This window comes from Phoxinus phoxinus (assembly GCF_949152265.1).
Source record: "Phoxinus phoxinus genome assembly, chromosome: 20".
Classification (NCBI taxonomy): Eukaryota; Metazoa; Chordata; class Actinopteri; order Cypriniformes; family Leuciscidae; genus Phoxinus; species Phoxinus phoxinus.
The window spans coordinates 20,794,502-20,812,424 of record NC_136895.1 but is presented as its reverse complement, the minus strand read 5'-3'; the positions used below and the strand labels follow the sequence as shown (position 1 = coordinate 20,812,424).

At 39.6% G+C, this 17,923-nt stretch overlaps 1 protein-coding gene across 1 annotated transcript in view; it reads right to left on the bottom strand.

The window, feature by feature from the left end:
- arhgef18b (rho/rac guanine nucleotide exchange factor (GEF) 18b) overlaps positions 1–17,923 on the bottom strand; it is a 46,392-nt gene that overhangs the window by 12,094 nt on the left and 16,375 nt on the right. The window contains exons 11-28 of the mRNA XM_079592297.1: positions 14,957–15,021; positions 14,684–14,738; positions 8,181–8,331; positions 7,784–7,890; positions 7,489–7,629; positions 7,098–7,348; positions 5,873–5,998; positions 5,660–5,777; positions 5,323–5,577; positions 4,775–4,851; positions 4,510–4,688; positions 4,342–4,415; positions 3,869–4,054; positions 3,546–3,692; positions 3,072–3,190; positions 2,416–2,478; positions 2,104–2,151; positions 421–900 (exon numbers count right to left, since the gene is read on the bottom strand). Coding sequence (XP_079448423.1) covers positions 421–900; positions 2,104–2,151; positions 2,416–2,478; positions 3,072–3,190; positions 3,546–3,692; positions 3,869–4,054; positions 4,342–4,415; positions 4,510–4,688; positions 4,775–4,851; positions 5,323–5,577; positions 5,660–5,777; positions 5,873–5,998; positions 7,098–7,348; positions 7,489–7,629; positions 7,784–7,890; positions 8,181–8,331; positions 14,684–14,738; positions 14,957–15,021 — 2,642 coding nt within the window. The remainder of the gene's footprint in view (positions 1–420; positions 901–2,103; positions 2,152–2,415; positions 2,479–3,071; positions 3,191–3,545; positions 3,693–3,868; positions 4,055–4,341; positions 4,416–4,509; positions 4,689–4,774; positions 4,852–5,322; positions 5,578–5,659; positions 5,778–5,872; positions 5,999–7,097; positions 7,349–7,488; positions 7,630–7,783; positions 7,891–8,180; positions 8,332–14,683; positions 14,739–14,956; positions 15,022–17,923) is intronic.

Here is a 17,923-nt window from a genome sequence, read left to right as displayed (position 1 = left end):
TCCTGTTTATTGTATTTTTGATCAATTAAATGCAGCCAGGTGAGATTAAGAGACTTAATTATAAACATTACAGACCCCAAACTTCTGAACAGTAGGCCTAGATATGCAAATAAACCCAGGTCCAAACTTTCTGGAAACACATCCAACAAAGATTTCAAATTGTTTGGATGATTAATTATTCATTCAAGGGTGACTTTTTGGAAACTTTTTTGGAGAGCGACAAGTTTTGTCCTGAATATTTTGCGTGTAATCTTAAATTTTTGTGTCAACTAGTCGAACTGGTATGATGATTAGGAAGTATTTAGAAACCTGTCTAAAGTAACTTAGGATTGTTAAGTAGTTTTAGATTTTGTGGCCAACCAAGATTCTTGTGGAGACAAGAGTAAGTATAGAAACAACTCGAGTCAGGTGGCATCTCACCTGTCCAACTTCCTGTGCGTACAGAACTGCAGTATTCGGCACTGTGTTGTGCTTCTTCAGCTTCCTCTGTTGCTCAAACCGCTCCCTCTCTTTCTCCACTGCACGCGTGGACTCTCTCAGCCTCTCCAGGTCTTGCTGGTATGTCTGTCTTTGCCTCTCCAGTTCCTGTCTGTCCTCGGCCAAACGCACCTCGAGCCAGCGACACTCGTCCTCCTTCTCCTTCAGCCGCTGCTGGTCTGCCTCCGCCTGCCGCCGCTGCTTCTCCCGCTCCCGTTCCCAGCGCGCTAGCTCCTGCCGATGCTGGCTCTGCAGCCGCTGGAAGTTGGCGAGCTCCTCGCGGTGCTTCTCCAGGTTGCGCTGCTTCTCCTGCTCCAGGAGCACGTCGGTGCCGCGGTTCCGGCTGCCGGGACGGTCCCGCTCGGCGGTGAGGAAAGAGGCCCGCTGGAGCTCAATGTGGCTGTCCTGCTGAGAAACTATGGCCTGAGGGGGAAGGAGACAGAAGAGACTTGATGTTTGGATAGTTGTTGAGAGCTTCCTGGTAACTAAGGCTTAGTTAAGCAAGCGTTATGTTCTCTCAGCTGCCTGTTTCCTTGTATTTGCTCAAACATGATTTGTGCACTGTATTGGAAAGCGCTTTGGTAAGAAAGTGTCTGGTAAGAATGTAAATTCAATGCAATGAAAACAGAATGAAATAAAGAAAAAGAAAGAAAGAAGGCAATTAAAGGGACAACTGAAGGGAAAAAAATGAGAACAAATAAAAGCATGAAAAAAACCCCAGAAACAAAGAAACGAAAAGAACGAAATTTAAAGGACATACAAAAAAATTAACTAAAGAGCAAGAAAGAACAGACTATCATAATAACAATCAAAACAGCAAATGAATAAAAAAACAGAACAAACAAAAAGAGAAAAAAAAATCTAAATCAAATCAGAAACTGTAAACAAAAAAAATAAGAGCAACGAACAAAAACAGATGAAAGACAAAAAACTGAAGAATGAAAGACAATATAGGACACAAGGACACAAGAAAGAAACAAACAAACAAAATAATTAACAAAAGGCTAGAAACAACTGACTGGCATAAAAAGAAACAAATAAAAGAACCGATAAAAGTAAGAAAAAACTAAGTACAAATACAGAAAGAGCAGACAAACCAGCAAATGAGTAACAGAAAAAAACCCAGATAAACTAAACAAAAAGCAAAAATCAAAACACACAAAATAAAAGAACACACATATACATATATATATATATATATAAAGTAAACAAAAGAATAGAAGAAAACTGAATGAAAGGAGGAATAAATAAACAAAACAAAATAAACAAAACAACAAATCGAAAGAGAACAAATGGAAATCAAAAGAACACAGAAAGAACAAAGAAATCAACAAATCAAAACAAATAATTTGAATGAACAAATGAGCAAATGATTGAATAAACAAATGAAAGAACAAACCAAATAAACAATTAACAAACAAACGAAAAATTAAAGAACAGACAAATGTAAGATAGGCAGCTGTTGAACTTTAATATTCCAGATGTTGTGAACATCTGAACACCCTACAGATAAATGTGGCCACAGCATGAGAAAGCTGATGGAGGAAATTCCTATAAACAAGATTTTATCTGTCATGATTACAGTATGTGTTTGTCTGACGTGGTGAGTGAGACAGTGTGTTGAACCTGTAAACTGTAGAGCCTCTGGGACAGCAGCAGCACTCGCTCATAGAACTGGTCAAACAGGAAAACAAGGGCAACATTACTGGCAGGATGATTCAATATTCAGAGACATTATTCTCATGAGACACAATGCCACATTCCTGCCAAGTGAAGTATCGCTACATTAACTGCCGATTAGGTGCGGTGAACGCAAAGGTTCCCATCTCAGATACTGTATGTACTGGGAGGTGTGTGAGAAACGATGTGTGCCTTTTATCTCATGGGAAACAAAGGGAGACATAATCTTCTCAATTTTAAATTGATGTGCACTCTCACCTCTGATTCTGGAAATTTACAGCTGGACCACATTTTGTGGCAGCCGGGTGAGGACGCCTCGTCCTGAGAGAGATGACAGATTAAAATGAATGAAAAATTATATAATGCATATCAATATTTGCTGAAAAATAAATAATTCAAAGACATTATCATGGTAGACGAGTAATGTATTACTTTATTAAAGTAACAAACATTTATTTTCACATATTACTGAACCTTGGATTCTTTGATTAATATTTTTTATTGTATTTAATTTCCTTTAAATTAATCCACTATAACATTAAAATGCCAGCATAAATAAACGGTGATAAAATGTTTCAAATATTATATATATATATATGCACTATTATATATATTTTTTAATTACTTATTTATTATAGTTACTATATTCTATAACTTTATTATTATATATTAACTATTATAATATACTAAATAATTTAATATCTATATTTTATATATATCATATACTTAATTTAATCATCGAATCTATAGCCTGACAGTTATATATTGACATCTTGACTGGTATGACAGTTCAAAACTGACATAATTTTGTCAATTTTCCTGCCCAAATCTACTGATGTCACTCTCCTGGTTTAGCAAACATGGGCCTGTTCCTGTGATGTGTTGAGCAAACGGCTGCATGTTGGTTCTCTCACCGGCTCATGCTGGTCCTGACACGTGTAGACCTCTTTGAGCAGCGGATCCGAGCTGGCCCTCTGACTCCTGTCCCTGGACCTGCCGGACGCTCCGGGAACCTTCTTCTTAATACTGCCGTCTGATTCAACACACAAATACACCTGTTTACAAACTTACACTGGGAAGGTACATAATAGGATTGCACATTAACACCATAAACATGTCATTCATAGAGATTGTGGGTAATTAGGCCTCAAAAGATTGCACGCAGGCATATTTGAAGAGCATCCGGGAACATTCAAAGCACTATTTTCAATATATTATGATGAGAGACATATCTTACCAACTGTATTGCACAGATATTACGCGAATTGGGATGCACAGCCTTTCAAATATGCAATTAACATAGATATCTAAAAAACAATAATGAGTCTTAACTTAATCCCCATTAATGCAACATGTATAATCAGTGTCTAATCATATATGGCTCTTACTCTTAGGAAGTATGGTAGCAATGCTGTCGTATCCGCCGAAGGTGTCTGCTCTGCGTGGCAGCAAACTCAAGGACGGACTCTGGTTGCCCTCAGTCTGCGGAGAAGTTTCCCGAGTTCCAGATGTCAGGAGGTTCTGAAGGTTCTCCACTGCAGAAAGACAGATACGCTTCATTAACTACATTTAGCTCTTAAACAATCATCATAGTGCATGATTAATCACAAACAAGAATCATAACGCCAGTGCTAAAGACGTTTAATAACTGATAGAGTTATTATATTATAATTCAGGCCCTGAACCTGTGTGAGCTGCTCAGATGTGTTACCTTCAGTAATGGCTCCTTTGAGCAGCTGCTCCCCCTGCTGGAGGTCGGAGGCGTCGCCTCGCAGAAGCAGACGGGAGCGAGATCTGGTGTCTTCTAGACCAGCCACAGATTCTGCAAGCTCTGCAAACAACTGCAGCTTCTCTGTGAGGCTCTGGGCGATCTGAGCGTCCTTCAACGTCAGGCGATCTACAGATAATGAGAGTAAAATATGTTAAAAAAAATATTGAAATCTTTAAAGCAATGTCCTTACTGTCAGTTTTGCACACACAAACACACACACACACTAATTTATTTAATTTTTCTCTCGTTTTTGAGAAAAGATATAGGATTTGCAAGATTTCAATAGGAAAATGCAGGTGCGCCGTCTAGTGACATAAAAAATCATAAAAAGCCATCACACAACATCAAAATGAGCAGAAAAACTAAACAAATGTCATGATTTACGAAGCAAACATTGTGCATGTGGCATTTACCTTGAAACTCTCTGAACCGTGTGACTCTGGCTTCCTCTTCCTCACTGAACAATCTCTCTTCTGTATGTGGACAGCTGATGGACAAGAACCGAGGAAGTACATTTTAAAAAAAAAATGCTGATAGAAGTAAATACTGACACTAATATGTGGCGACAGATGGACACAGACCTCTCCACGGCCTGACGGATGTGGGTGATCCACGCGTTGCGGTCTTCTTTCGAGGCCGTGTGGATTTCGTACATCTCGGGTTCGTTCGAGGAGGCGCAGATGAGGAACATGGCCCGCTCCTCGTGAGCCACCTCTCGCACGATCAACTTCTGCAGTGAAATAACTGATGGCTTGTTGTCCTAGCAGAAAAACAACACAGATGAGTGCATTAAGATTACATTTCTCATCCTGTATGAACCAAAAACAAAGTGCATACTGCACTCACCACGGTTGAGAACACGTATCTCTGATCCTTTTCTTGCAACAAGACGAGAACATCGGTGAGAAGTATAGCTAGAATATCTGCAACGGAAGCAAAGAAGAATGTCAATTGTGAAGTACACAGACTTATATATGCAGTTGCGTTCCCACCAAGAAACCTTGCGTTTGCTTGGAAAACGTTTCCGTAAAAAGTATTGTATTCCCCGGAGAAACTTTGCGTTAACTCGCAAAACATTTGAATTCTCTTGCTAAACTAAAGTATTGCGTTCCATGACAAAACATTTGCGTTCTCTTGGAAAAAGTATTGCAATCCCCCGAGAAACTTGGCATTCTCTCGCAAATCATTTGCGTTCTCTCACAAAACTATTGTGTTCCCTCAAGAAACATTGGAATTATATGCGGTGGGAGGAAAAACTATCAGAAAAGATTTGCGAGCAACGCCAAAGTTTCTCAAAAGAGAGAATGTAAAAGCATTTTCCTCCCATCTTATTTTTTTACCAGCATCACCCATGGCTTTGTACCTATGTATGCAAATTATCATTCTCATAATACCTTTGAGGCGACCAGAAGCGGCTTTCCAGTTTACCAAGCCCTCGTACAAGAGCTTGCGGCGGCCCTGAGAAAGGTCCTCCTTACGAAAGACACGTCCATCTTTGATTTTCCCGTGAGACTTGGGCTCCATCTTGGAAGCGATTTCTCTTAGCCGTGCTTCCTTCTCGTAGAGATTGACATGGCTGTCCACCTGAACTATGGTGTCTTTGATTAGACCGAGAGCTTGTGCTAATCCTTCATGTTCCTCTGTCCCGGCTGGAGTGAGAAGAAAGTGTTTATAACTTTGCCCATTCATAATATCTGGCACAGATATATTTACGGCACAGTAACAACCAACCTTCAGTGTTTTGCAGGATGCGCTCCACAAGAACAGGATACTTGGTGATTCGTTGTGTCACCAGCAAGATGCACTCTGGAACACCTAACCGCCGCACTATTGACAGATTACTTATTTTCTGAAAAACAATTAGGTGAGAAAATGATTCAAAGCAGTGCTGAGGACAACCTAGCAAATGTTAGCAACATTGAGACGTATACGATCTCAACATACCCTCATGAGGTTCTGGAACTTCTTGTTGCTCTGCAGCTGCTCTTTGTAGTAGTTGACCGCTTCAGTGTGCCGACTGCAGAAATCCCCATAACTCTCCTTCATTCGCTCTCCAAGCTCTCCAGAAAACTAAAACCAGATGCACACAAAGTCACTTCCTGTTTGACATGTGCTGTTTGTCACACTTCCTGCTTTACCCTTCTTTCCCAATGTTTTCTTCTTCACACCTCCTGTTGTCACACTTCCTGTCCAACTCTTCCTGCTTTCCCACTTGTGACAACAGCATGTGTGAAGCAGAGAGTGTAGGGCAGGAAGTGTAAAAACAATATGTAAAGCAGGAAGTGTAAAGCAGGAAAGGCGACAAGAGAATATATGACGCAGGAAGCAAAAGCACAAAAGTGTAACAACAGTAATGAAGCAGAAAGTGTAAGGCAGGAAATATTACAGGATGTTTGAAGCAGGAGGCGAAATACATGAAATATGAAGTGGGAAGTGTAGCGCAGGAAGTGTAAGACGGGAAACATGAAGCTGGAAATGTAGGACAGAAGTTGTGAAGCAGAAAGTATTGCAAAAGCAGGAAGACTGGGGCAAAAGTCTGAAAAGAAGATGCGTGAACCTGGAAGCAAAGTCAGGAAGTGTGAAATGTTGGCTTTTACAGCAGCAGGAATTGTGGGAATAAGTGTGGGGTGAGAGCATGACAACAGGATGTGTAAGCAAGGAAGTGTAGGACAGAAAAAGCGAAGCTTCAAGTTTAGGAAATGTAGACCAGGTGTGAAGCAGGAAGTGTGACAACAGCAGGAAGAGTGGGGCAAAAGTGTGACAACAAGATGTGTGAAGCTGGAAGCGAAAGTCAGGAAATGTGAAATGTTAGGCTTTACAACAGCAGGAATTGTGGGAGTAAGCATGGGGTGAAAGCATGACAACAGGATGTGTAAGCAAAGAAGTGCATAAAACATCCTATTGTTACAGGAAATGTAACGAGGATGTTTGAGGCAGGAAAGGCGAAGCTGGAAGTTTAGGAAATGTAGGCCAGGAAGTGTAAAGCAGGAAGTATGACAACATCTGGAAGCGTGGGGCAAAAGTGTGAAAACAGGATGCGTAAAGCAGGAAGCAAAAGACAGGAAATGTGAAATGGGAAGCATAGGGCAAAAGGGTGACAACAGGAATAATAAAGCGGGAAATAGAGAGCAGAAGGTGTGATCAACGGCACTAAATTAAGAGCATGTACCTGGGATATAAGAATATCTGCGAGTTTATGGATGGCATAGTTGTGCTCGCTGCCCGGCTGCACAGACTCTGCGCGCCGCTCCCTGAGGCGGGACAGGAAGTGGTTGTGCAGCTCCAGCAGGCTGTCCAGCTGGGGAAACAGACAGTCCAGCTTCCTGTCGTCCAGCTGTAGCGTCTCCCGCAGCTCTCGAGCATAAACGCGGAGCATGATCTTGAGCGTCCGCACGTGGTGGATCTCCGTCTGGATGAGCTCTGGAGGAGACAGGAAAAGCTTTAGAGAAGATCTTACAGAGATAAAAATGCACAAGTTAAAAAAAAAAATCACTGCGAATTTGACGCTCTATTCGCGTTTGGTGTGATCGCAGCATTAGAGCAGCGCGGGTAACACTAACCATATATAACATCCTGTCTCTTCATCATTTCCTTCGAATATTTCTTCAAGAAGTGCTGATCCACAGCCAGACTCCAGGACTCCACCTCGAAGTCTTGCGCGATGGCTTCCAGCTCCCCTCGCACTGTGGTGTAATAAGCATCTGCACACACACAGATCAACATTCATTCAGATCCTGAATTACAAAGTGTTGCTCAATGCTTTACAAAACCCCCGTTGTAAATTACACACATGACCCTTTATCTCACGTTCTGGGGGTTCTCAGTGTTGTTGGGCTTTAAAAATCAACCCCTCACCTTCAACGATGAGCGAATCGGGCACAGTGGAGGCGAGAGATAGTGTGTCGTCAGCGGGGCGCTTCAGCCTCAACCCGTCAACCTCGTCCATCTCTCCTGCGATAGAGCTGCCAGAAAACATGACTATGTAAACGCTGCATTAATTATGAAAGCACGTTCTTCATTTTATTATTGATACATAAGCCTCACACTACACATGTATATATAAAAAGTAATATAAACACTAAAGCACAGAAATGCGTCATAGATGTTACATTATATTATGCAAATGAGATTTGTGCTTAAGGTGCCTTTGTCATAAATCGCTTTTTGATGATAACGTAATTATCTTCCTTTCTAAAGTAATTAATGTTGGTGGAGTAATGAGAATGTATAACTGCAGACACACAGGACTCACCCGCTGATGCTGTTGTTGCTGACTGTAGGGTTGCTGGAGGCGGCAGGTTGGGCGCTGTGTCCTTTGGGCGGAACGGTCATACCTGAAGCACAGCGTGACGTTCGGGACGGGCCATTGATGGGAGTGAGGGCAGAGCTGGGGTCCCGCAGAGCTGCAGAGAAACGAGACGGGTCAGTGCGGTAGCAGTGCCTCAAAAAAACCGAGCGAGGCATGGAGTCGAGGAAACGGCAGGTGAGGAAGTCTCGATGGAGGAGGACTCGAACCCCGAGCCTGCGGGACAGACCCGAGGACGCCGGGAGTCGTGAACCGCTCTTCCTCTGAGAAGCTCGGACTCTGGGTAAAGCCAGTGCCATGATGTCTGACTAACTGAGAGGACGGTTGGTCTTATAAAGAGGAGAGTGTGTTCTAGAAATCACGCCTCCCTCCCACCCATCGCTCCCCTGTTGTGACGGAGGAAGTTTTAATGAAACAGCTGAGAGTCTAAGTCTCACAATCAGATTAGTGTGAGCACGTAAACCATCAAGCTCCACTACCATCTCCAGGGAGAACCTGACAGATAATACATAATAATATGGTGCTTTTCCATTACCAGTACCAGCTCAACTCGACACGCTTTCCATTGCAGATAGTACCTCCACAATAGTACCTGGTCGTCATAGCGACGCGACACACACCCGCTACCCACACACACAGGACAATGGAGGAAATTGAGTGTATGCTGTTTTACCGGTACATAATATTAGTAATGGGTATATCAAACAATCTCTAGCCAAACTATTTAAAAATATCGGGGTTATTCAGGATACTCCGTCTGGCGCGTGCAATGATGAGTGAATAGTGACGATTCTCTCTGACCAATCAGCAGTCTGCCGTGTTCTCACGTCACATTTCAGTATCGCCTCAGCTCGCTCAGAACCTCGCCGGAGGTGATACGGAAAAAAGTATCTGGAAGCAGGTACAGGCACAACTTTTACACAGTGGAAAACCAAACAAAGGTGAGTCGAGGCGAGCTGGTACTGTGTAGTGGAAAAGCGCCTAATAATATATTCTTATTGAACAGGTTTTAATTTATTTTAAAAAAAAACTAAAATTGTTGCATCTATATATCTGTCTAAAAATGTCAATACATATTTTTATTAATAATAAATTATAATTTTATATCATTCATAAATATTATTCAATTCTAAGCCCCATCAAGCCCCACATTTAACAAATAATTACAAAAAATGACAATAATAATATATTCTTATTAGGGCTGTCAAAAGATTAATCGTGATTAATCACATCCAAAATAATAGTTTGTGTTTACATAATATATGTGTGTATACTGTGTATAATTATTATGTATAAATACACACACACTCATGTATATATTTAAGGAATAATTGCATTTATATACTGTATATACATTTATATTATATATAAATATTTGATATATAAATATAACCCAATTTTTCTTAAATATATACATGATTGTGTGTTTTTATATATATAAATAATTATACACAGTACACACACATATATTATGTAAACACAAACTTTTATTTTGGATGCGATTAATCTTTTGACAGCCCTAATTCTTATCTAAATGTTATATATTTTTTAAATAAAAATATCTACAAATATATTTACATTATAACTAAATGACACTTGTTTTTTATATATGAATGAATTCAACTTTATTAGCCGATGCAGCAGAATAAACATTCAAATTAAATAAAATTACAATAAAAATAATTAATATTTTTTTAAATATACAAATATGCAATGTCAATCAATCGCGAGCTTACATTGAATGCAATAAAACCAGATTCATTCTCAGCCAAAATGTTTTGGTGGCCGAAGTTTTGGTGTTTTCCTTTGTTATTTTTTGTAATTGTAATTTGGTGCTTGTTCTCTTCAGTTCAGTCCACTCATTTTCTATAGGGTTCAGGCCAGGGACTGGGATGGCCATTGCAGATCTTGGTTTTGTGCTCAGTGACCCATTTTTGTTTTGATTTTGATATTTGTTTTTGGATCACTGTCCTGTTGGAAGATCCAAACATGGCCCGTTATAAGATTTCTAGCCCCGGCTGTTAGGTTTCGATTTTTTATCTGTTGGTATTTGATCCAATCCATGATGCCATGTATCTGAACAAGATGTCCAGGACCTCTGGCAGAAAATTAGGCCCACAGCAGTAAAGATACAGCAGAGTATTTCATTTTACACATGGGGTACTTTTTTATCCCTGTGTGCACCAAACCCATCTTAAGTGTTTGCTGCCAAAAAAAGCTATTTTTTTGGTTCCTCTGTCCATAGAACGTTTGAAAAGTACCTGACACGACTGGCACTTCAAACGGGACGGGTTCTATGGTCAGATGAAACAAAAAAATAGCTTTTTTGGCAGCAAACACTTAAGATGGGTTTAGTGCACACAGGGATAAAAAAGTACCCCATGTGTAAAATGAAATACTCTGCTGTATCTTTACTGCTGTGGGCCTAATTTTATGCCAGAGGTCCTGGACATCTTGTTCAGATACATGGCATCATGGATTGGATCAAATACCAACAGATAAAAAATCGAAACCTAACAGCCGGGGCTATAAATCTTATAACGGGCCATGTTTGGATCTTCCAACAGGACAGTGATCCAAAAACAAATATCAAAATCAAAACAAAAATGGGTCACTGAGCACAAAACCAAGATCTGCAATGGCCATCCCAGTCCCTGGCCTGAACCCTATAGAAAATGAGTGGACTGAACTGAAGAGAAGAAGCACCAACATGGATCTGGGAATCTGAAGGATCTGGAGAGATTCTGTATGGAGGAATGGTCTCTGATCTCTTGTCAGGTGTTCTCCAAACTCATCAGGCATTATAGGAGAAAACTCAGAGCTGTTATCTTGGCAAAAGGAGGTTGCAAAAAGTATTTAATAAAAGGGTGCCAATAATTGTGGCCAACGTGTTTTGGAGAAAAACATTTATTTCATAATGTGATTTAGCCCCACTTTCAATTCTCTTGCTTCAATGAAAGGTTAGAATTTTGGCAATTTTTTGAATGAAAGATCAAAAGGATAAACAATGCAGATTTATTTTTTACAGCCAGTTTTGATCATATTTACCAGGGGTGCCAACAATTTTGGCCATGACTGTATAAAATACAGGTAATGTGTAATTAGACCAAAGGTTCATTTTGCGCTGGAGTTCTCCTTTAATTATTATTTTTTTACATCAAAAAAGAGATGTATTGGTCTATCTAATTATTAAATGGATTTGCTGACAATCTCATCAGTAAGATTAACGACTGCAGCCCCTTTATGCATTTACAAGATGTTCTTCCAGAAGTCTCTGGGTGAAGGATGACATTTCCAGATGTTTTCCCCTGGGGAGTGAAGCATTACAGGCTTCATCCGCACTTCTTAAAGCAATTCCCACCTCGGCCGCGGTCACAGTGGGGGGTGTTTAACGAGATGCCCAGAGCTCAGGAGTAATAATCGCACTGGCAAACTGAACGCCTTCTGTCTACAGAAGGATCCTCCGGTTTGATTTCATGTCAAAATCTTACGAAACAAGAGGTAAAGAGAGGCAAGGCAGGAGGAAGCCACCAACAGTGTACATGAAATGCTATTCTACTAGATTTGACTTGCTTTCTCAATCAGTTTGATCACTGCCTGAATGTGTTGCGTTAACCAATCAGCATCCAGGACTTGCAAGTGCCACTATTATGCTATTTCAAAGGTTCTTAATGTTGTTTTGAAGTCTCCTACAACAGGTTTACATGCATCAAAAGTCAAAAAACACTTTCATGTTCTCATAATATACATTTGCACATCACCACATTTTCAATGATTCTCAAACGATTCACAGTCTCTCTAAATCCCTCCTTTCCGCAAACTACTCTGCTCTGATTGGCCAGATGGCACAGTCTGTTGTGATTGGTCTACCGTGTACAGCGCGTGTTTCGGAAGCTAAACGCTCATTACCATAACTGAACTGCAGCTCCGTCTGAAGGGTTCCTCGGTGATACACACTGTAAAGACAGTAACAATGATGTCGAGCTCAATTTGAGCGCACGTCTGATGATGCGAACCTCCATCGCAAGGTCGACTTGAGCAGGACGTTTAGGTACATTATATGAGACGTTTCAACTGGGATTAGCAGAATTATTTCAGTAAGTAATAACGTGAGTTAGCCGGTTAGTGAGAAACGTACACAATACAAAGCACAAAAAATACGTATTTTTAACACCCGGTAAAAATATATATTCATCAATAATTATTCATACCTACAGGTTGCGATTCGGAGGAGAAAGTTGGTCCAGATAAACTGGGTACTGTCCCATCTTTCAAAAGCAGGCGTTTTGCGAATCCCTCGCTGAACTCCGAGATTTGAGAAGCAGTCGTACAACGTTATGCAAATGTATCTTCTAGTGACGTAGAACCGTAAAGCTGTAGGAATTGAATGAAAAACGACTCGTATTGGCGGTTCAGAGTCGATTCTTTCTTTTGGGACACAATAACTTTATTTATCCTGCACTTTCCACTTTACAGAACGTTTACATTCACAAACAGCTATATTACACACTGCATGAAAGGGAATATTCGAAAAAACTTAATGGGACACTTTAATATCGGTTTATTAACAAAACTGTGTCCAACCTACAGCAGGAACAGTAAGTCCTGATCAGATTTGTGGGGTAATTAATTGTAGAACCGTGATTAACCTCTTAAGTGCTTCTCTGGTGATGGCAAATGCAGGAAAAAACAGCCAGATGACCTTAATTTGCTATCAGGGGACTCAGCATGTGCAGGCCCAGAGTCCATTAAACAGACCATCACACACACACACGAGAGGACAGCAAAACAAGCTCCTCATGCAGCTGCACGTGTGAACTAAACCGAGCAGATTACAAGTGGGAAAACGCCTATTTACCAGACACGTCTTGCAGCAAATAATGAGATGGATTACATTACTAAATTAAAATATTACGTGAAAAATTTAACTTAATTCTAAAGGTTAATTTTTGCCTTTGCAACTAACAGGAATAAAATAAAGTAATAAAATGACAAACTAAAACTGAAATACAATTGTGACAATTGAAGGTGATTTTATTGCAATTTTTTTTATAAAATGATATTGATTTGATATATGTACTAATCGTTTTTTGAGGCTGTCAAACGATTAAAATATTTAATCGCGATTAATCGCATTAATGTCATAGTTAACTCGCGATTAATCGCACATTTTTATCTATTCTAAATGTCTCTTGATTTCTTTTTGTCCCATTATTTTTTTCTCATTTTAATGCTCTTATCAACATGGAAAAGTGGATCGGCTTGCTTTGTGCAAATGTTGTTGTTGTTTTTTAAACAACATTGGCATACTGTGTTCAATTTCACACTAACATTCTCACTTGGAGCAAATAATCTCTCACACAATGTGACACTGTCCATCAATAAAAGAGTGAAAGAAATACTGACGAGGTAACGTTACTAATATTGACGAGTGGCCGTAGAAACGCATCAGCTGAGTGTGTGTGTGTGTGTGTGCGCTTGACTATCAAGTGGGACGTGCTGCGATGATAGCTCAGTTCACAACGACAACACACAGATCACTTTGGTCTTGTCAATTGAACCATTTGGCAACTTTTTAAAAGTAAACTTTCCATTCAGAATCTTTATTGGCATCCATTTCGGCGTCTCGCGCTCATCATTCATCCTCTCAAAACGTAACGTTCAGACGAGAAGCGCCGCGTCGCGCAGCGGCTCGTATTTAAAATTCGAACACATTATTCTCTATGGGTGTACACACACCGGCGGCGCCATTCAGCGTTTTTATTGCTGGCCATAAACTGAGAAAGTGCGCGTCCGATGTGCTAGACGCGCTCAGTTGTCCTAGACGCGGCTCGGCGCTGCGCTTCTCGTCCACTCTTTGGCCGGTTCGCAAGCCCAAACAGGTGTGTGCGGCGTGCCTGTTGTTTTGTTTCTGGTCTAGCTAGATCCGGTGTGGTGTTGTAGTTTTAATAACGTTACTAGTTGTTGCAAAAGCATGTGAAAAAAACTACAAAGTTTGCTAGGCGTTAATCTCGCGATAAAAAAATTGACGCCGTTAAAATGGGTTTGCGTTAACGCCGTTAATAACGCGTTTAACGGACAGCCCTAATCGTTTTACAAAATAACCTTTTTTTCTAGTTCTCCCATTCATCAATATCTTATAGATTTATTGGTGATATTTAGTGTAAATGTCTAACCCTGATATGATTTAAAATCATTTGACCCCATAAATAAAATAAATATTGACCCCATGACTTGCACCTTGTATTGTCACCAACTTAATTTTAGGGTAGTTTGACTAGTTTAATCAATTAAAAAAAGCAAAATATTTTTAGCATTTACTGCAAAACATTTACAGTTTCACAAGTAGCGACACGCCATTGGTTTAGCGATATGATCCAAACACATCATCTAATCACTGATCAAATATAATGCTAAAAACGTGGTAATTAGTCTGCAAATGTGCTTACCTGGACTATACGCCTGAGCTGCGGTGTGTGGCGGCTTTTGCACCCAGTCTTTTGTCTGCATAGAGCAAAAAACACAGACACAAACACACTTAAGTTTATCATTCACAACAAACCGCACAATGACACAACCTGCCACTCCTCTGACCAAAGATAAAGCCTTTTATTGTCTTTAGGAAGCTAAATTTGATCCAAACTAATACGAAGTGAAGCTTATTCAATTTTTTTCAATATTTCATGTGAAATATATAATATATAAAAGTGCATGAATCTTACCTTGCTTTTACTGCTACACTCGGGCAGCAGGTTCTTGCAGCTCTTGTGGACGTTCACGGCGCAGTCTGTCGGTCCGAACAGAGGCGGTGGTAGAGAGAGACACAGGTTAACACTTTACTTATCAGAACCAACATGTAGGCTTTCCCGTAAACTGAAATTACATGGAAAGGGAGGACTCGAAGAACTGGGGCTGATTGTACCGCTACGAGACCGCTATGTTTCGCAATATACTGCTTTCATTTTGAAAGAACAGCAAAGAAATAATGCACTAAGAAATCTGCACAGGTTTATTGGGGGTAAAGAGCTTTCAGAAGTGCTCATTATCCATTCAAAAAGTCTCTGTCCTGTCCCTGCGGGCCATTTTCCACTTTTCACCCCACAAAGTGACTGATTCAATCCATTTAGCTACAAACCTAATTAGAAACAACAAACTGAGAGTCTGATCAATGCCACCGTCACAGGACATTACGGCAGAAAACACTGATATCTGATGAACTTATACAGCATAATAAATCTAAAAGTGTGGCTTCTAGTTCATTTCTATTGGTTTTGAGGACATTTATAGGCTTCACTGGTCCAAAAACCCAGGGTCCAAACCGAGAGGGTTCAGGACAGGTCCAAAACTTTGACTAGTGCCTCGGGCACGGGTTCTGATATTAGCAGCATCAGGTCTCGGGAAATTTTAAATAAATGTGTTTTTACCGAACGGACCTGAGAAGAATTATTTTAAAATGTGCCAACTTTCCACTGTACGTTTCAGGTGTTTAACAGGTATATGTATTATTTAAAACAAATAAACATTAAATGATTATGACAACGAGGTTATTATCTCCCATCTTCTCTGTCAATACACACTTTCAGGGCTCCAGACTAACATTTGAGAGCAGTAGCACCGGTGCCACTAAGTTCTACAGATAGGGGCGGAAATTTAATCATGAAATTACTATTGTTTTGCATTCATAAATGCAGTTACTAATAATATTACATGTTTGTTTACTGAAAAATTGACAGTAAAGCATTGAGCTTGAATTGAGATGCAGATAAAATGAACTTTTATTAACAGCAACGTGAAAAAGCCTCATTTTATAGGCACATTTTTTAAATATTGTACTCTTATTAATTGTACCATTGTTCTTCTATAGTAGGCTATATACTTCTATTCTGACCGACAGCTTCAGTGATTATAAAAGGAGCGCTCTTTACTTTCTTTGTGTAAGTCAGTCGCAATTTAAAGAAAGAGTTTTTGGTTAGTAAATACTAAGAAACTAAAGAACAATAAATAATATAATAAACAACATAATTTTTCATCATGAAAAATAATATTGAAAAGTGCTGTCAATGCGATTAATCACATCTAACACATAAAAGTTTGTAAATATAAATTTGTGTATATAAAAAAACATCTGTTCTCTATAATATCAGTTATCGGACACATAAAAATTACCGGTAACAATTTGGTTAACATGAACTAACATAAACAATACTTCTACATCATTTATTAATGTTAATCTCAACATTTACTAATTTACTTTTAAGATCAAAAAGGAATATTTTTATTAAGTAACCATTGCTTTAAAAAACATATTTACTCAATTTATTTGATACATATACATTAAGTAAGGGATTATGTACATCCGCTCCACTTCACGTTGGGGTCCTCATCACCCTGTCGGGGTTTATTCTGAGATAACAACCGGCTGCATGTACATTATCCCGCTTATAATAATTAAAGGGACAATAAGTAGGAATTACTCCCATCTAGTGGTGAATTTGTATTTTGCATTCAAACTAATTTTGCTCTGCAGCGCCTTGCTTTTTCAAATGCGCGTTGCATCTACGGTAGGCGATATGTACCAAAAAGCTTTGACAGGATGTCTTCTAATAGCGCTTCGTCGAGTTTTCCTTCATGTGAACAGGTGTGTTATTTCAAACAAACTGCAACATGACAACAAACAAACGAATGTTACAGTATGAATTACTGACTGTGAAAAACATTAAATATTGTAATTAGTAGTTATGCCTTCTTTATTCGTTATATTTTCGGAATTATGTTCATTGTTAGATATCATCATCAGATGATTCAACAATAGGGAGAGGAAGAGGTAGAGGACAGAGAGGCAGTGGATCAGTGGGATCTAGGCGAGGAGGTGGACGACGAGGAAGAGGAGGAGAGCGAGAGTCAATACCACGACAAAGATGCCCGGCAGCTACGAGAGACGATCTTGATAGAATTGAAAGTTTACAAAGGCAGAGAAGAGAAGCGACCGAGGTTTGTACAATTTATGTCTAGCAATAGCAATGAATTTTCATTGTCTGTACAGTTCTATGCACGTAGCAAAATATTCACAACTTGAGCTAATGGATTGTTTTTGAAAAAGGGTTGGCTTTAACATTACATTAACTCTTGTTTTCTGTAATCTACGGTCACGTTTACTTTTACGTTCTATTTTTGACGACGATGTTTTCTTCTCCTGTGGCATATGTATGGTCCATAATAACAATGCAGTCCAGACTTTTAAACTTGCCGGTGCATTTTAAGCGCCTCTCACTGCTCTGCACCTGCGTTTCTGCTGGCTCTGAACGAAAACGCGTTGTGGAAACGCGTTGGCTAAGTACTTTTTGTCCCTCTCTGCTATTATAGTTTTGCAAGATGGCGGAACTACATGGAAGCCTCCGTGGACCTACCCGTCCCATGTATATAAAGATAATAAATTCTTCATTTATAAGGATAAGTCAGATAATTGGCCGAGGTATTTGTACACCATTGAGGACATATTTATGAATAAAAATATTGATTTTAGATAATAAAATACCCAAAAAGATACATATTGTCCCTTTAAGACACAAAATATTGATTGAGTATTTTATTAGGTCTATAAACGCAAAGCTTCCGCGGAGAGAGCAGTTGCTAGCGCGGCAACTTCAAACTAGACGGATATTTAAGAAATACAGTCATACTTATTACAC